Source organism: Aethalodelphis obliquidens, unplaced genomic scaffold (genome assembly GCF_003676395.1).
Source record: "Aethalodelphis obliquidens isolate GAN/ISIS:26980383/991018 unplaced genomic scaffold, ASM367639v1 scaffold256, whole genome shotgun sequence".
NCBI classification, from domain to species: domain Eukaryota; kingdom Metazoa; phylum Chordata; class Mammalia; order Artiodactyla; family Delphinidae; genus Aethalodelphis; species Aethalodelphis obliquidens.
The window spans coordinates 8,396-28,785 of NW_020838170.1; the positions used below are offsets into that span (position 1 = coordinate 8,396).

Consider the following 20,390-nt stretch of genomic DNA (forward strand, 5'->3'; position numbering starts at 1 on the left):
ACAGTGGTTTTCAAGACACTAGATATCAGGCAACAAAGGACAGTGATCTCTAAGTGATAGGAAACAACTGAGGTCAGCCTTATGACAGCCTGACTACCCAAGCTTACTGCCTTGGGAGAGTTTCCAGCTATACTACAGGGTAGAGAAGTAAGGTGGGGCCCAGAGGAAGCTCAGAGTTGAAGAGACAGGGCTGGGAGTTAGGGTAGAGGGAGGCAGATAGAGTTTATAGGACAGAGCACCAAAGAGGAGAAGTACACAGACAGAGAACTCCAGAGATCCGCAGAGCGCTCCTCTCAAATATTCAGCAGCACTGATCAATGCAGGATGTAGAAGTAAGTAAGCCAAAAGCCATTGTTCTGCAATGAACAATAGGGAAAAACCAGGAAGTTTGTAGAGAAGTACTGCCTAATGGCATGATCTTCAGAAGAGCTAGAGTCTTTAGGGAATGGAGAAGAAATTATAGTTTGGAAGTGGCACTGGGGACAAAGGAGATATGTATTGGGGTGGCCAAAAAGTTCGTACAGGTTTTTGTAAGATCTTATAGAAGAAGCCAAACAAACTTTTTGGCCAAGCCAATACATACACACATATATGTACATATATATACACATACACCCACACACACACACACACAAACCCTATTACATGGTTCTGGGAGATAAGAGATAAGATGTTAATCCATTATTATAGCAACTTTTGATTTTTTTTAAATACAATGCTGATGAGCACTAGACATAAGTTTTGAATGGAAAATATATTTGGTTTTCTTTTTTTAGTTGGAAAGAAGATTCCCAGTCTACAGCTTGTCTTTTCATTTTCTATAGCATCTTCTGAAGTGTAAAATTTTTCAATTTTTTTGAAGTTCAATTATCAAAGAATTTTTTTAATAGGTCTTGTTTCTGATGTCATATATAAGAGCTCTTTGCTTAACCCAAGATCATGAAGTTTTTCTTCTATGTTTACATTTAGGTGATGATTCATTCTACTTCTGAAATAAATCTTAATTCTATCTGATTTTTCGATCTCCAGGATTGGTCTGGAAATTCTACTCTTGCCCTTCTCCAATCAATTTTATACATAGCAGTGAGTGATATCTCCTAAACTTAAATTTAATCATGTTATTTCCCTGAAAAACTCACTTTAATGGCTTTCCATTGTACTTGGAATAAATTTCTAACCTTTTTATGATGATAGTCAACAGCCTCTCCTTACCACTTCAATCTCATCTCATAAAATAAAAACAACTTTGAATTAGAAAAAAAAAACTTTGAGCTTGTCAGCTAACTTTCGTAGTTGTTCAAGGAATATTTTATTTACAGTGTATTTGTTATTTTTGTAATTCAAAAGGCCCAGATTAAAACTGTACACTAACTTAAGAAAGACGGTCTTTTATCTGGATTTTGTGCCCATCCACTTTCTATTAGAGAGATCATAAGTGCTCGATGAGGTATATCAAATGGCAAACTTTCTTCATTAGTGTCAGGTTGATGTCCTTGTGACACACTATACATAATCTGCAAAGGATTGGTGACTTCTGTCAAAACAAATATATTTCATTCATTAGAAATATATTATGATTTAATATATTAAATACATTCTAAAGCCAACCAAATGAACATGAGGGAATCTTAAAATCTTAGGAATAATTCATTACTTCCCTTTCTGTCAAAGGAATATTTAGATCCCAGCTATTGCCAGACTTGCTGCCTCTCGTGGGAGGAGTTTATATCTTCACCTCTTTAATTCTGGGCTTGGCCATGTGATTTGATTTGGCCAATGGAGTATGAAGAGAGCAGAGTAAAACAGAGCTCAGCAGAGCTGAGCAGAACCTAGCAGAGCCAAGAAGGGCCATAGCAACTAATAACCCAACGTGAATGAAAAATAAATATTTAGTTTGTAAACTACTGAGATTCTGAGGTTGTTACACAGCAAACTGACCTAAATGAACCTCAAAATAAAGAAAGAGACAATATTATCAGAAAATTTTAAAAGTATTCTTCAGTATTTGCTGGTCTTTAGAAGAAGCACTACTGAAATTTTCATACAAACGATTTTATAGCTGGAATGAATCTTAGAAATAAGAATTCAAAATTCTTATTTTGCAGATAAAAAAAATGAGGACTTAAGAGATTTAGTGGCTTATAATAGAGTTCATTACTATCAGAACAAGAAGAATCTACACATTTTTCTGATCCTTAATCCAGTACTTTCCATCATACAGTGGATTCACAATGACAAATTGTTGTTTTTCTAGTGTGTTTTCCACAAAATGACTGTTAGGCAGATTTAAAATAAGTGATCTTTATTCAGATAGTTCTGAGTATGACTTACCAATATGATGTCACCTAGAATAAGGAAGTCAAAGTACACTTACCTTCAAAAGGCTGTTTTCTAGATAAGACTTCCCATGTGATAACTGCATAGCTGTTTAAGATAAAAATATACATATAGTACTTTATAAACTATTCATAATAAACTAAAATGGTACTGATTTTAAAAGCTGACTGTGAGATACCATTTTTTAAAGTAATAATGTAGTGAAATGCTGCTTAAAGAATCACTATATAGAACCAAGATGATGAATATTCATATACAGTTTTGTTTTGAAAGGGAATTAATTCAATTTGAGAAATTAGGAAATTACTGTAATAAGAACTTGAAGTTATAGGCAAGGATAACTTGTGGATGATTCTTTAACACCTAGATAAGCTATGCCCTTTAATTACATGATTCTATTATTCACACAAAATAAAGAGCAATAAAAAAGGCTGTCTCATGTAGCCCTATTCTATTGACTCTTTTTCTGGTGTAAGTACTGTCTCTTTTGGTAGTGTTAAATGTTAACTGCACTGTTTCCCTCCCCCTATCAAGGTCACATATGATAAAAACCCTTGAATATTATAAATTGACAGGACAACAAGATATGCTTTAATAATTTTTAAGGATGTAAAAGTAGCTTAAGGCGAGGCATCAGGACTTCCCTGGTGGCGCAGTGGTTAAGACTCCATGCTCCCAATGCAGGGGGTCCGAGTTTGATCCCTGGTCAGAGAACCAGATCCCACATGCATTCTGCAACTAAGGAGCCTGCATGCTGCAACCCAGGAGCCCATGTGTCGCAACTAAGGAGCCCACCGCCGCAACCAAATAAATAAGTAAATAAATATTAAAAAAAAAAAGCAAGGCATCTTTATTTTCATATTTTTAATTTTTAATTTTTTTTTTTGGCTGCACCACACAGCTTGTGGGATCTCAGTTCCCTGACCAGGGACTGAACCTGGGCCACGGCAGTGAAAACCAGGATCCTAACCACTAGGCCACCAGGGAACTCTCAAAGCAAGGCATCTTTAATATGAAAAACATTAACCACTGTCTCTAATTTATTTTCACCACACTTATGAGAGAAGCATAAAAATCATACTTTTCAAATGTAGCTTCAAAATTCGGATTGATTAATCTTGTTTTTTAGACAAGGTTAACTCTGAGCAAAAGTAACATGCTGTACCTGTATATATCATGCTTGATAGTAGCCCTTGATTTTTGTCCAGGTTCATAGTTTTCAGGTGGCATATAGATAATTGTCCCTCCTTCTGGTGCAGATTTACTATTTCGTGATTGTGACAGGGACATCATGCGCCATTTTGATAAGCCAAAATCTGCAATCTGGAAGGGAAAAGAGTAATTGAATTTTTAAATTTTCTCTTTAAAAAAGTTCAAGAATTGTTTTTGTTTATATTTATTATATTTAGACATGAGACCAGAGTAAATGCTATATATATTAATATTTTATTTCTGTAATAGTCTATTAGTTTCTTAACAAATTGGATTCCATAGTGCTGAACCCAACAACTCTAAAAGCAATATAAACTGACTTGAAGTTCAGCATAATATTACAAATTTTAAAAGAGACTAAGTTTTGAAAACTTAAACAGGAGTATTTTTGACTTTTATTCTGAATGAGTATATACACTGCACTTTTTGTGACAAGTAGCTTTATATCATGTGCTTTCAAAATTTACCTATACCTCACAAAACTGCTAAACTAGTCATATCTAATACGATTGTCACTGGGTATTGTTTACAACTCAGGTTTCTATGTTCTTATTTATAATGTGCTAAAAATAGTATCCTTAAATTTTGGAATAAGTAAAATTCCAATATAGTATAACTCATTATTATATGATTTATGCCTACCACTAAAAGAATATCTGTTAACAATAGTATAGTTAGCATATAAAATATATTTATGTCCATGACAAGGAGTGCCTAAAGCATTATCAGTGACAAACATTCTGTACTTTTGATATGTCCTTTACAGTTTTACTTCACTTGTAAATTTTGTGCAGATACTATCAATACACAATATCTTATAACTAAGTATCTAAAACGTTCCAATGTTTTTTTTTTAAAAGGGAGACAAAAATGTAAGAACAGAAACAATATTTAGTGAACAAAAGAGTATAGGAAAACTCTGAAGACATTTAATTTAAATCACTTAGACCTTCAAACGGCACAATTTAGGAGTCAACAGAGTGGAATGAGCTCTATCCAGCACACCATTTGTGGTTCAATCATTTAACTCTTAAAATGTTCACTAGCTTTAAGAGAAGAAATAAGTTATTTAGTGTTTAGATGAATTTGAGATTAAAAAAAATTATGGCCCCACTCCAAAAAGGGAGGGGGTAGCCTATATGAATCTTCCATACAGTATCATAATAAAAGGGTAAGTCTAAGAAAAATAATTAGAAAAGACCAAGAGGAAACATGGTGCCACTACATGAAGATAAGCTGGATTGATTTCTAAAGGCAATATAATATGTGTTCTGGAACATGGGTTCTAGAGCCTTGATTACTTAGATTTACATTCCACTTCTACCCCTTAATTAGCTGTACAACCTTGGACAAGTTTTCTAATTTCTCTGTGCCTCAGATTACCCATCTTTAAACTGGGGATAATAACATAACACAGGGTTGTACTGAGGATATTAAACTAGTTATTCTAAGTGAAGCACTCAGAACAGTATCTGACACGTAGTAAATGACCCCTGTGTGTTAGTATTATTAATGTCTTGTACATGGGAATAAGCCTCTAAAGATTGCTCTTATTCATACAATACTAATAAGCACAGTACATAGTTTCAGGGCCTTTAATACACTTTGAGGTGGTATTAAGACTCTGGGGAACCGTATATCCTACTTACTTCTACTTGCCACTACAAACCCTTATTCCTCCCACTCATTCTCTAAAAGCAAAAACAGTCCTCCAGCTGCACATCTGCTAGGATAATAAGCATTACTATGAGAAGCAAAGTTTATTTCTCTGCCACAGTGAAAACTGTTAAAAAAAAAAAACAAACTGGGATGTGGTCCATCTTATATCTGACCCACAAATTGCAAACTACTGGGCTAAATACTGGTTTGAATACAGTGCTGGAGAAAATGTATTCTGAGCTTGCTTCCTTATGTGCTCCTTTTACTTCACCTAAGGTCTTCATCTATGTTTTTAAATCTCACGTAGAAAACTTAATCAGAATTCCCTTTATCAGCTAATTTAGTTTGGCTTTCACATGGAACCATATTTGTCCCCCTTCTCTATTACAAACACCATATACCAAAGACACGATTCATTAAATCTGGATCTTCCAGAGAAGAAAAAAAAGTGAAGAATATGATGAGAGGAATACAAGTTCCATGATTTCTTGAGGGTCCTGGTATCATTCAGCAATGAAGACAGAGAATAGGAATTTTTCTATTCTATACAAGATCTTAACATGCATTTCAAAGGTAAAGGTTCTTTTTAGCTAAAAAAGATGATAAAAGCAACAAGAATTTACTGTATTAGCACAGGAAACTATATTTAGTATCTCAAAATAACCTATAAAGGAAAATAATCTGAAAAATATATAAAACTGGATCACTTTGCTGTACACCTGAAACTAACATAATATTGTAAATTAACTATACTTCAATTTAAAAAAAGATTAAAAAACTAGAGGAAATTAAAACACACTATTCATAAAAATCATCCATAATCTTATTACCCTACCAGAATAGCTATTTGCATTTATATAACACTCTCCATGTCTGTAAATTTATAAAGTTATCAGTAAGAAGCTATGAGGAATAACTTTAAGTATTCTTAGAAGTTCCACACATGATGGACAGAATAGCTGAGAAATCAAACATGGTACATATAAACATTTATTTCAAATAAGCCTACCACAGGTTCATTTGTATTTAAGGTGCACTAATTGATACTGACCAGCAGATAAACAAATTGAATGTATTCTTTTTAAAGTAGAAAAGTCCTGGTTGATCTTAATTGGTAGTATATGTTTTTCTTTTAGATACTATGTTTCTGGTTAGCATTCCAGTATTTTACTTCAAAAAATTTACTTCAAAAAACTGTAGCAAGGTGTGTTTCCATTTAATTTCATTAAGTATTTTAAAAGATTTTTTGCACTTCATTTAAAGGCCCTTCCAAGAAGATAGGTAGATCAGGTAACTGTTACTTTTTCATGAGTCACTGATAAACTTTGACTTTTAAGGGACATTTATAAAATAAAAAGTAGAGACACACAGGATGCATATAAAAGAGTATCATAATTTATAAGAATAGTATTAGAAAGGTCACAGTTTTGTATGTGCTAAAGCTAATAAAAGTTTAGAAAAACACACAAAGCCAAACTATTTTAAATTCTATTTATTTCAAAGAAAGACCATGGCTACCCTACTGATCAATGAAAAAGAGAAAGTAGGGATCATCATCACCTATTACTTTGCTTCTGTTTTCTGTATCAAGAATAGTTTCTGGACTGAGATGAAGAAAATAAAGTCCAAGGAGGTTGAAAAGTTTATAAAGTACAAATCTCAGGTCATTTTACATATATTTCAGGTTTAGTTAGAATACTCGCAAATACCTCCATGGTGATGGAAAGGTATTACAGGATACGAGAAAAGCAAATGTCATTCTGATTTTTAAAAAGGGAAAATAATATTGATTTTGCAAATCTATATATTGGCAGAGACTACCCTTAATCCCAGGTTTAAAAATTTAATGAAAGGGTTACTTTATGAGTAATTGATAAAAGAGCCAGAAAGAACTAATGAAAAATTATATTAGCCCAGTGATCAATTTCAGACCTCATGCGACATATCCCAAGTACTTGGGATGTCTAGCACAACACTGTTGCTCCACAAATACTTAATAAAGGAATGACAGACTTCATTTCCTTTTTTGTCAGTAGTACTACTGTCAAAGAGTAAACGTTAAAACAGTTTGTATATTATAAAACATTCTGAGGTACTTTAATAATATCCTTGACTATTAAATTATCAGACCTATCAGGTATATATAGAAAATCTGGAATTCATTCATTTGTTCATTCAACAACTACTTATTGAATGCTTCTATACGGCATATGCTAAGCAGGTGGCAGTGAATAAAACAGACTACATTTTAGTCTTTGTGAAGCTTATTATATTATAATTGGGGAAGACGGTCAATAAACATATTAATAAAAATGTTCTGTAAGATGGTGAAAAATACTATGGAGAAGCATTAATCAAGGTATGAGGATACAGAGGAACTAGGCAGGTTGTCAGGGAAAGCCACTCTGATAATAAGGAAGAAAAGGAAAGGGAGTAAGTCATGAGTATGTAACAAGGAAGAATAAATCCGACTCCATATTGGATCTGTTTCTTTTACTTTAACCTTTGTATTCTATTGCTTTTGCTACAAGTTAAGAATGTTGCCTATAGCCTGAAATATACAAGACAGCCCATTCTCAAGGCTCTGACCTTTAAGGGTATAACACTTTTCTATTCATACAGAGATAAAAAGTTACAGAACAGACAATTACATTTGTCTTGTTGGACGTTTACAGGAACATCAAGATCTGACCTACATGGACTGCTGCAAAAACAAAGGAGTCCAAGAAATTTGCAACAACCAACCACACCCTCTCCCCTTTTAGTCTGAATTCTAGCTGGGGTAAGGTGGTTCTTTGGGACACTAGTCCACCATCTTCTTGGTCTACCGGCTTTCTGAATAAAGTTGCTATTCCTTGCCCCAACACCTCGTCTGTTGATTTACTGGCCCTGTCCTGCAGTGAGCAGTATGAACTTGGACTTGGTAACAAGGACACCTGGGAAAGCAGTCAAGCAAGGACTTTTGTAATATTCTAATGGGAAAAAATGGAGAAATATGGGCTGTATAACAGCTCTTTTAGGAATATTCCAAACAAAATGAATGCTTATTCTCCAAAAGCCCTAATTAATAAAAGGATTGATATTGACCTGAAAGGAGGTTTTCAGACCATGTTGTGTAGCTCTGATTTGAGCTCTGTACTGCTTAATAGTTAATCATGACTTGAAGATACAAAAAAGCAGCTAATTAAATTTGAAGATGACACAAAGCTGGAGGACAAAGTTAAAAATCCTTGGGCTACAGAAAAAACGTTCAAAGAGGTCTTAAGAGCTGAAGTTATCACCCAAATCTAACAAGATAAACTTTGATGATGTCCAGAAAATATCCTGTGAAGTACATGACAAGGAGACATGACTTAATTAACAATACATTAAAAAAAAAAAAGAAAGAAAACCTCTCAGTGTTTCTTGTTGACACTGAGCCCAACTTGAATGTTGTTATAGGACTGCCCCCCAAAAGACGAATTAGTAAGGAACTATGAATACGAAGTAAAGTATTTAAGGACGATTCTACATTTATCACACCACATCAAGGGTGTAACTGACCAGGACCCTATGAGGCCTTCCTGGGACAGACCTCCCCCCACATATCTACTGCTTTAGCTCTTCTCTAAAGTACCTAGATAATAGTATCTGATGCATATTTCCTGAGTTTTTCAGATGCTAAAACCACCAACAAATGGAAGAAATTAACTACTTGATGATCATGGGCACGTAATCCCCAGACCTTCTAGCACCTAAGGATTGACCACCATCAACCAATCAGAGAATTTGTGCAAGAGCTGACCACATACCCAAGGTGTGTCCCTTCCTCACCTTGCCTTTAAAAATGCTTTGCTGAAACCCTTTGGGTAGTTAGGGTTTTTTCAGCATGAGCTACCTCTTCTCCTTGCTTGGCCCTGCAATGAACCTTTCTCTGCTCCAAACTCTGACATTTTGGTTTGTTTGACCTCACTAATGTGTTGGCCACACAAACTTGTGTTAGGTATATATGGGTACTTTGATTAGTTTTGAGGATCAAAATTTAAGAGAGATTTAAACACAGATGCATCTAGATAGCACCTGGGATTAAAACCTATGTAATAAGGAAATTGGCTGAAGAAACTAAAGATGTGTATAAGGGAAAAGTGTATGTGAGAAGTAAGGGGATTATAGCTAACTTCAAATCTCAGAAGGACTGTCAGGTGGAAATAAAATTGGACTTTGAACTCACTTTATCACTAGGACCGATGAGTGGAAGCAACAGAGAAGGAGTTTTGACTGATCGCATAAAAAAATGTCACAGTCATTCAGTTACGGAGCTTAAACACTCTCTTGTCACAGGGTAACTGCCTTGGGAGATGAGGGATTGTTGTAGTGAGGATTCAGAGGACCAGCTGATTAGGGGACTAGAATAGGTCACTTCTACCTGTATGGTTCTATAACTGATGTAATAGATTTGTCTCTTTTTTTTAAGTAGTATTGAGGCAGCAGCTTGCTTCTCTCTTCCTTTACCTTCCATTTTATTCTAGGCAGAGGGAGTGCCTTCAATAAAGGTTTATTTTTTCACTTAACTTTTCTCACACTTTTTATATTTATTTTTCTATTGTTCCAACTTCCTTATTACTTATTTGAACATTTTTGGATACTTATAATAATCTTCAATTATGTATATTATTTGAAGTGTAGCAAAATACTATGTAAAAATAAAGTGAGTTACATTTAGTATTAATTTCTCAGCAACTGCTTTTTATTTGCTGTCATCAGTTACATATAGGGTAACTGAAATCACTACTGCTCTGGTGCCTTTAGGTATCTAAATCTTATGCTTTATGCAAAAAATTAATTCAAAACAGATCACAGATTTAAATGTAAAACATAAATCTATGGAACTTTTAGAAGATAACATAGAAGTAAATCTGCAATACCTGTGGCTTCGTGAAGAGTGCTTAGACACGACAGCAGAAGCATGATCATAAAAGAAATAAATTACAACTTTTGCTCTGTGAAAGACCCTGTTAAAAGGATGAAAAGAACAAACTTTGGATTGGCAGAAAATTTTTGCAAACTACATATCTGATTAAGGACTTATATCTAAAAAATATACAGAACTCTTAAAACCCAATAGTATAAAAGTAAAGAATCCAAGTAGAAAATGGTCTTAAGATATGAAGAGATGTTTCACTGAAAAGGATATAGAGATGGCAAATAAATAAATAACAATATTCAACATTATAGGAAAATGAAAATTAAGACCATGGTGCTATATCACTATACATCTATTAGAATGCTAGAATAAAAAACTATGATAATACCAAATGCTGGTGAGGGTGCAGAAAAGCTGGGTCTTTCATACATTGCTGGTGGAATATACAACGGTACAGCCACTGTGGAAAGTAGCTAGGTAGTTTCTTAAAAAGCTAAACATATGCTTACCATATGACCAAGCAGTTACACTCTTGGGCATTCATCTAGGAGGAATGAAAACTTACGTTTGTTCAAAAAGTTGCACAGGACTGTTCATAGGAGCTTTATTGTAATTGCCAAAGACTAAAAATAACCAAAATATCTCTCAACAGCTGAATGGTTAAACAACTTTTGTACACCCATACCATGGAATACTATTCACCAATGAAAAAGGAACCAACTGTTGACACAAGCAACAACTTAAATGGATCTCAAAGGCATTATGCTAAGTGAACAAAGCAGTCTCACAATATCACACACTGTATGATTCCATTCATGTAGTATTCTCGAAATGACAAAATTATAGAGATGGAAGACAGGTTAGTGGTTGACAGTAGTTAGGTATGATGGAGGGGAGAAGGTATGACTATAAAGGGGTAGCATAAGTGATATCTTTCTTGTGACAGAGTAGTGCTATATCTTGATTGCTGTGGTGGTTACACAAATTTACACATGATAAAGTGATACAGAGCTATATACATGCATTGTACCAATGCCAAATTCCTGGTCCTGAAATAGTACTATAATTATATGTGATGTAACCACTGGCAGAAATTGGGTGAAGGGTACATGGGACTCCTTTGTATTATCTTTGCAACCATCTATGAATCTATAATAATTTCAAAATAAAAAGTTAACAAAGGTATAATCGACAATTTAAATTAAGAATAGAATGACTGTATTTTGAACCATAATTTTACCAATGTCTGTAGTCTAGGAATAACTAACTCACTGCAGCAGGAAGAAGTGGCACTGAATTAGGGGCTATGGAAAAGGCAGAGATATTAAATTGTAAGATAGAAGAAATAACTAAAAAGTCTTTAAAACTATTAAACACAAGGATGCAGATAAGCTTTTTTTTTAAAAAAAAGTAACTACCTTAACGTGAAATTCATTATCCAATAAGATATTCTGAGTCTTCAGGTCATGATGAAGTAGAGGAGGATTCATATTGTGCAGGTCATTTACACCTAGTGCAATTTCATGCAGAATACGAAATCTTAATGGCCAAGGAACATCAGGATATTCATTTTTCTTCATATATGTGGAAAGAAACAAAACTAAAATTAGTGGCCAAATTTATTTCCACTTAGAAAATGAAATATTCCATGAGGAAATATAGTATTAAACTAAATATCTGGTATAATTAAATTCAGGGCAAAAAATACTCATTTTCTTATATTATCAATTTGACGTTATTTAACATCCTTGTGTCTTACTTTCCTCAATTATTAGAGAAAATAATGACTTTACAGTACTGATATTTCCTTTTAGTTTATACTGGTAATGCAACTACATGGTATGGGGTCTTTCTTCAGTTGAGACAGTTTTAAATTATTTTTTATCTGTATAATACCCAGACATATATTTATACTCATACCCATCTTCCCATTCTATGGCTTCTTATCAAATAACTTGTGCCCATGAATGTGTACACACACACACACACACACACACACACACACACACACACACACAATTTGTTTCTATTCAAACTTTATATTTTAAGTTTCCTATTAATATAAAACCATACTTGATTACGATGATAACCACTGCATCAATTAAAATTATGACCATAATATATTTACTTACTAAGCATTAATACTTCATATTTTTAAATCATATATTTACTTGCATTTCAGCTTGAAAAATTAGCATTTGGGAGTTTTGCTTTTGTGAAGGAGACAAAAATCATCTTCATTTCTAAGTATATATAACATAGAAACATTAAAAATGTAATGTTTTCTATTTCCTGGTACTTACAAGTGACAGTCATCTGAACTTTCTTAAATGTTTTCTGAACATAAAAGTTAATACAGCTTCCCAGGAGAATGAACATACTCAGAAAAATTAGATAATTTGGGAATATCCAACTATGAATCATCAGGGACCATGCCACTGGGTACATTTTACTAAATAATATGAAAAAGTATGCTTCCACTGAGCTCAAAACTGTTGTTAAGAATTTTTTTTTCTGCAAATGGGTCAGCTTATAGTTCATTGATTAACTAACTTGGCAGGGGAGTGGCTCAAAATACTTGTCTTTACATAGTATTTTGATTTTTTTCAACAATCTTTTGTGAGGTTGGGGGGAACGTGCTTCAAGATAAATCCTGACCTAATAATACAGGACACCGAAAGAAACACAAAACACAAATGTTCAACATTACTTCCTCTTGTATACACAGATTCCCATCCCCTTGAGTAACTGAATCTTTTAATCTTTAAAAAGGTAACTTTTTCTGAAAATTATATAGTTTAAAGAAGTAACAAGGCCTCTCTGCAGTATAGTGCTATATGGAAGCTTTTGATCATGGAGAGGAAGGTAGATGAGTGCTCACTATGTATTTTATGATTCCTTCCAGGAGTCAGCAATCCCCCTGTAGGAGGCTCTAGAATTTCTAATGGGCTCCAAATTTGGGTACCAGAGCATCTACTGTGGTGCTGGGGTATGGGAAGACAACATTAGAATTTATGCTTATACTCATTTAACAAAAGGAAACTGTGTTTAATTAGTATTTGTATCTTACTTGCTGTGTTGGTTACACAAATCTTATACACTGACACTAGTTACTTTACTCTGCCCTTGTTTCAGATGGTCCTGTCACAAACAGAATGTGTTGTATCCCGAAATACAGAGGAAGTCACTCCATGAGTGGTGACAGTGGCACCCATTCTCTCTTGTTTGCTTATAGATCACTGTGATGTATCAGAATTTAGGAGTGTTCAGTGACTAGATTTTACAGATTATGTTACTACTCAGTTTTAACTAAAGCACCCCTCACAAAAGAGACCGAGTTCTTTAAAAATATTTCTTGACAGAAACTGCAGGCTAGAGATAATCTTAGTAATATGAGAGCAAGCAAACAACAATAGATGGATACACATATTTTGAGAATGAGGACACCCCCCACAACCGGGCCATATCTGTTTACTGATGGGATTCACAATTAAAGCCAGATAACTGATACCTTGGGAAAAAGGTACATGGCTCATGCCATTGTCTAGTATTGGAAAAGCTCATGTATTTGATACTCAGATTTATTTGGTCTATTAATTCAGAACTTTATGAACTGGTATTATTAACATTTAATTTGAACCCTACATTGTCTTTAACATAAAATGAAATCTGGCTTAAACTAACAATAAATTGTATGGTGTGCAGAGTTTATCTTTTCTCTCTCCTGTTCCTCTCTTACATATATATACATGTGGATATTCGAATTCAATGTAAACCTCAGGAACAGTAACCTAAGCAAAATAATCTAGGTCACTTTAGAATGCAGGGTCTGACTCCACAGTATTTTTTTTTTTGTTTTTTTTTTGCGGTACCCGGGCCTTTCACCGTTGCGGCCTCTCCCATTGCAGAGCACAGGCTCCGGACGCGCAGGCTCAGCGGCCATGGCTCACGGGCCCAGCCGCTCCGCGGCATGTGGGATCCTCCCGGACCGGGGCACGAACCCATGTCCCCTGCATCCGCAGGCGGACTCTCAACCACTGTGCCACCAGGGAAGCCCCACAGTATTTTTAACAACACAAAAGAAGCCATAAATGGTGAAGTTTTTCATTATTCTTATTTTGATTCATCTATATATCCCCAAATAATCTGATCATTTGTAAAACGAAAGTACTATATAGGTTGAATAACAGAATTATAACGACTGAAAATGTATAATACTTACCCTATGTAGGAGTTCATTTAATGACCCATTTGGCATGTATTCAGTAACTATTCCCCAAAATTCAGGCTCATTGCAAATTCCCAAAATTGGAAGAATGTAACTAAATCTAGCTTTGTGTAAAATTTCAGCTTCTCTTAAGACATCATTTCTTTCACTAAAGAAAGAAAATGTGTAATTATTTCAAAGTAAGGAAAAACACACAATTATCAAGCCCATAAATATTAATTAATCCTGGATTTTTTCATTCATTAGCTTTTGACCTCATGTAAATTATGCAGCTTCTCTTAGTTTCTTCGTGTTTAAAGTTGGGATAATATCTACCCTATATATTCCATAGGTCTGTTTAGAGACCAAAATACCTGTATAAGCCACTGACAGAAAAAAGTGCTACATACAGATTATTATTGTACTCTTCTCAGGAAAGGGAAAGAATACCATGTTTAAGTTTATAAAGTCTATATTAGAATGATAGGTGCTTGAACTAATTACATTAAGTTTATGTTGTATTAAAATGATCACATTTGATTAGACTATATTAAATTTTATGGTTGCATACCATGTAAAAATTTTCTAAATATCCTGAATATTAAAACACTTAAATGTTGTAGATTTTAATGACTAGATGATAATAGTTGCATAAGGGTCAATAATGCTTAGAAATTATATACTGGAACACAGGAAAAGGACACTGAGAACAGGTAAATGCTTAGAATGGATCCCTGGGCTAACTCTGGATCCCAGGTTCATTTGATTTTTCATTCATAAAACAAATAAATATTGAACATTTATTATGAATAAAGAACTGTGCTCAGCATTATGGAGACTAGTAAGTTTAAAAAACCCAAAAAACAAAACACATAGTCTGTGACCTCAAACTGTCCAGAAATCGTTTTAAGAAAAATAAGTACTCACTGTGGTCTTGATTTACACTTCTCCAATGATTAGTGATGTTGAGCACCTTTTCATATACCTATTGGTCACTTGTATGTCTTTGGATGTGTTAATTATATTGATATTGGTAATTATTCCATGATGATGTATATGTATAGCAAATAATCATGTTTTGCACTTTAAATATATATGATTATATTTGTCAATTATTCCTCAATAAAGTTAAAAAATAAGAAAAGCAAATAAAAAAAGAAAACCAAATACTTAAAATATAAGGCAGAATATGATAAGCGCCATCAAAAACAAGTAAATAAGCAAGCAAATAAATAAATAAATATAGGGAGCTCAGAGAACTAGTAAATCTGGGCTAAGGGAGTTGCTACAGCCTTTAGAGAGAGATGTCAACAGTACCTTAAGGATGGATAGAATTTCAACCACTGGAAAAAGGGCATCCAAGATATGTGGTCCCTCTCCAAGATGGGAGAGATTTTGCCTTTCTTTTTCATCTGTGTCTCCCCAGGATCTGGAACAGTACCTGGCACACAGAATTTGTCTAATAGATGTGTATCAAATGAACTCAAGGAAGTTAAAGTACAGGCTATATCTGGAAAATGACAAATTGTTTAATATGAATCAGGATGTGTAACAGCGTGTGTAAAGGGAGTGAGGTGAATAGGGTAGGGTAGGGCCTCATCGCAGAGCCTTAAAGCCAGGTGAGAGCATTTACACTTGATTTGGTAGTCACTGAGTTATGACTACAGGTTATTGAGCACAGGAGTGACAGGAGTGGAACAAACTTTTAGGATGATTAACTTGGCAGCAAGGTGTAGGATCAGCAGAAGGAGGTAGAGTTTGAAAGCCAGGTATTAGAATATTATAATACTAGTTAAGATGTGAAGCAATGAGAGTCTGAAACTATAAAGGTTGCAGTGTAAATAGAAAGAAAAACACTAGCTGAATAGAATACCCAGGCTCTGGTGGCTGACTGATTGACCTGATTGACTAAGGGAGGTATATACATATATATATGTGTATATGTGTGTGTATGTATGTGTGTGTGTACGTATGTGTGTGTGTACATATATATGAAGGGAACTGCATTTGTCACCAATTTTTTTCCATGGATGATTTGGTATTGGTAGCAGCAGTGATAGAAAGAGAACCGTCTCTAGGAGAAGCTTATTAGGTAAACAATGATGATTAGTTGGTGCTTAAACCACCCAAGCTCTTGATGAATGGCTGCTGAAATAAGAAAAGCAACAGACATTCCAGACCAGACTATGAAGTCTCCTTTAAAAACAAACAATAAGCAAAATAAAGCAAAAACATCTTAGTCATCTATGTTTTGAAGAGGTAATATACTTACATGTTTCAAAATTCAAGAATTACAAGAATGCATAAAAGAGTTTCTCTTCTTCTCCCTGCTCTTCAGCCACTTAATATCCCAACTGTGAGGCAACCCATTTTACCAGTTTGTGAGACCTGCTTTAATTAAATTTATATTTCCTAAGCTGAAACGGGTCTGTATTTGCCTCATGAAATGTAGGTCAACAAGACAGTTATTGAGTAGCACCTTTGCTGGGAAGGTTCCTGGATACTCTGAGAAAGAATTATAGAGAGGGCATGCTAGGGGATATCTTATTGATACTTAATGTACTAATTCCCCCTCCCATGAAGAGTATGATGCATTCTTCCTTCTCTTGTGATCCTATTATTTGTTGGCCACTTTACTACAGTTGGTTTCATTATCCCTACTTTATATATGAGAGCACGAAGGCTCACATAAATTAATAATTTCTATTGGTCATGCCAACAATAAGTGGCAGATTTGGAGTCAGATTTGAATTGCAATTGTGGGCCGCTAAAGCCTTTGTTTTTTCCACTCACTGCTTAATCAGAGAAGGAAAATTCTTGAAGTCAGATTTCAGGAAGAATGAGTGGGAAAACAGAAAAAGCCAGAACACTTTAAAACTAGGTTTTTATATTAAAAAAATAAAAATGTAAAACAGCTTTTACAGACATATTACCAAAATTACCCATAACAAATTTCAGTTACAAAACAGTTACACTGTTTACACAAGGTATTTGAACAACCTATCAGACTCACCTATTCATGAGGCGTTGGGAGATTGCTGGGGAAGGTCCTCTCATGGGCAGAAGTCAGGTTACAGAGAATAATTCACCAATCACTAAAATAAGAACATGTTACAGCACATAAACTTAGTTTTCTTTTGTGATCTCAAAGAACAATGCAAACATTATCCACACCAGGGCCCAAGAAGTACATGTATCTGTTATTCCCACTTCATTAAGTGAGGACATAAGACACCCTGTGAGTCAACTGCAGAGCCCAGTCCTATGCTCAGACTACATAAATACAGCTAATGTTAACATTCTAGGAAACAAGTGGAAGAAAAAATGTGATGCAGTAATGCCAGAGTGTTGCACTGGTCCTTATGGCGTCTTTGACGGCAGAATTAATTTCCTACCCGATTTAGTGAAGAATTTTAGATGATGAAATTGTTAATGAGCACGAGAGGGAACTCCCTTCATTTCTTGGCCCCAAATGGCACAAAACTTAGATAAATTAAAATCTTGAGAAGCAGCATCCAAAATGGGAGGATCAATCTCCTTTAAAATACCTAAGGAGTCCATCAGTGCTAGATTTCCACATATTTTAATAGTTGATTCTAAAATACATCTACCCTCTCTAATCAACCACCACCCTTCAAAGTTGACTACATACACATAATTTCCCAGTAATTGCTCCACAGAATTCAAGACCCAGGGTAAATATACCCTGTATATCACTAAATCAGGATTATGGTACACAAGAAGCGGGAACAATTTCTAGAGGTGTCTCAAACTTACTGTGAGATCTAGCCCATCCAAGCCTGATAGCAAGAGAGCAAGTAAAAGCCACAGGCAGATGAAAGTCAATACCATTAGCAGGGCTGAAGCTGAGGAATTTATCTGCTGTTGGATACTGACAGCCTCTGGCTAATCAGGCATCTAGCATGATGTATTTTCACTTTAGATATAGGGGGAGGAGAGGAGAATGTTGCAGTCATGGATGTTAACTCACTAAGAATTGAATGCAGGGCCTAGTTAAATTCCTATTGGAAGGAAAATACACAAGACTAGTGACTAGACTCACTGATTAATATATATGGTTGAAAGGTTTTTCTGGAAACAGGAACTAATCTAGCCTTCCCTTGAAATCTGGACATTGCACTAAACTTGGTCCAGGATGGGAGAGACATTCAAAAGTTTTGGTCATTTAACAGCTTTCTGATTTCAGTTTATTGTTAGCAAAAATAATACAAGTTTCCTCTAGAGACAGGCTTCCTTCCCTGTGACGGTAAGAGGAGAAACTAAATTGAGTTTGATATCTAAACTTTCATGCCTACATGTGTAAACCAAAAACAACAAAAAGCCCAAACCAAAACGTCCCAGACTCTACAGCAGTGCTGTTCAATAAAAATATAATGGGAACCACATATACAATTTGAAATTTTCTAATAGCCACTTTAAAAAAAAGTTAATAGCCACCTATGGCTAAGAGCTACCTATTGGGCAGTGCAGCCCAAAAATTCCACTTAAAAAAAAAAAAAAAAAAAAAAGGGAAAAACAAAGCAAACAGAACCCAACTTCAATAAAGAGGACGTTTACAGTTGGGCTGTGATTGCTGATTTTTGGTGTCTGGAGAAAGGAGACCCAGGAGTAAGAAAAAAAGGAGAGGGCAGTGAAAAGAAGCGTGATTGCTGCATCTCCAGAGAAGCCTGCTCTCCCCACCATGTTAGCCCAAGCGTTGAACGGCTGCCTAGAGGTGACGAGGTGTGCGGCCGATCCCAAGTGGTCACCGTCGCTTGGGCTTCAGAGCCCGCTTGCCGGGGGTTAGAGCCAGTGGGGTGGGGAACGCAGATTTCGGGGCTCCGCGGTGGAGCCGCCAGGGCGCCCTACCTGTCGAGCAGCGGGGTGTGAATGTGCAGGTGTTTCACGGCCACCCGAACGCGCCAGTCTGCGTGGCGGGCAGAAGACACGGTGCCGGACGCGCCGCGGCTCAGGTAGCGCAAGTCGGCGAGCTTGTGGTACGAGATGGTGGGCAGGACGCTGCAGATGGCCTCCTCGTTCATGGTAGCGGGTGGCGCGGGCACTCAAGCAGCCGATCGATTCCGGAAGCCCGCCGCTCCCGCGGCGCCGCTCCCGCGGCTCCACCCCCTGCGCGAGCCGGCTCGGCAGGCCCTACAGCCTGCTGGACATGAGGTCACGAGGCCGTCCATTCTCCGCGCAGCCCACGCCAAGCCGCTGCTTATCCGGAGCCGGAGCGGACTCTTCTCTTCTAGAGACTGGTCAACTCTGCGGCGGCGGGGCGCACAGGGGAGGAGCTTCCTCTCTCCAACCTGGCCCTCCCAGGCGCTGCCAGCCACCCGAGCCCGCCTTTCGGAGCTCCTCCCTCCCCAGACTTCTCAGGCGACGTCAGCGGCGGATGCCGAGGCGGGGATGAGGGCCACTGGCCCGCGATCCTCCCAGCAAGGTTCCGGCCTCGGCCTCAGGCCCGAGATCTCCGCCTTGTGGCGACCAGACGACGTGTGCCACACCGGCGGGGCTCGGGCGGGGGCTTCGAAGTAGGGAAGTGAGCCAGGGGCGCTCAATTTGTCTTCTCTCCCCCCAACCCACAAGGTTGGAAAGGTTTTCTTTTGGGGAAATTGCCTCTCCGCAGCTTCACACCCAGTCAGCGGACCCTTCCACCCAGGAGGAATGTCCTCTGGTCCCATCGGCGCGTCTTCCGGGAGTCGCCAAACACCAGACAGAGGTAGCGGGGCGGGTGTGGCAGCTGCCATTTCCTGACTCCGCGCCTGCGCGGAAAGCCCTTTGAGGACGTGCGGTGGTGACTTACTAGGGCTCCGCACTTCTCAGCCCGGTGAGTCAGGTAGGGGGTGTAGATTCACTTGCGTACCTGGACTCCAATCTAACCTCACTTCCAACTACTTCAGTCGTGTGGGGGTGGTTGATAAGCCCTGTCAGAGCTTAATCCTGTCTAAACGTTCAGATGTTTAGTTCCTGTTGAGTGCTTCTCTACTAGGGACGTATTCTTCTCTCTCTTTTTTTTTTTTTCTCTCCTGACGTCCATAATTACAGACAGAGATTGAAAAGTAACCTTGA

The 20,390-nt window shown here is 36.7% G+C and overlaps 1 protein-coding gene across 8 annotated transcripts; it reads right to left on the reverse strand.

Annotated features, from left to right (window-relative positions):
- Positions 1-1,290: 1,290 nt before the first annotated feature.
- On the reverse strand, positions 1,291-19,392 carry LOC113616618 (receptor-interacting serine/threonine-protein kinase 2). 8 transcript variants are annotated; one of them, XM_027100035.1, is made up of 8 exons: positions 19,188-19,302; positions 17,332-17,413; positions 15,636-15,759; positions 14,334-14,487; positions 11,530-11,685; positions 3,503-3,660; positions 2,375-2,424; positions 1,291-1,534 (listed from the first exon to the last, which is right to left on the reverse strand). In XM_027100035.1, exons 3-8 carry the CDS (start codon positions 15,728-15,730, stop codon positions 1,368-1,370), a joined length of 780 nt encoding a protein of 259 aa, XP_026955836.1. In that variant the 5' UTR covers positions 15,731-15,759; positions 17,332-17,413; positions 19,188-19,302; the 3' UTR covers positions 1,291-1,367. The 8 variants fall into 8 exon arrangements, with proteins under 8 accessions (XP_026955836.1, XP_026955835.1, XP_026955838.1 ...); XM_027100034.1 differs by having other exon boundaries at positions 15,636-16,463; XM_027100037.1 differs by lacking the exon at positions 15,636-15,759.
- Between the last annotated feature and the right edge of the window lie 998 nt (positions 19,393-20,390).

Coding starts and splice junctions, on each gene's coding strand:
- LOC113616618 (XM_027100032.1), bottom strand. CDS start 19,360: ATGAACGAGGAGGCCATCTGCAGCGTCCTGCCCACCATCTCGTACCAC. Junction 14,488..19,187: donor CACACCCCGCTGCTCGACAG/GTAGGGCGCCCT, acceptor TTCTTTCTTTAG/TGAAAGAAATGATGTCTTAA. Junction 1,535..2,374: donor TAGAAAACAGCCTTTTGAAG/GTAAGTGTACTT, acceptor TTGTTTTGACAG/AAGTCACCAATCCTTTGCAG.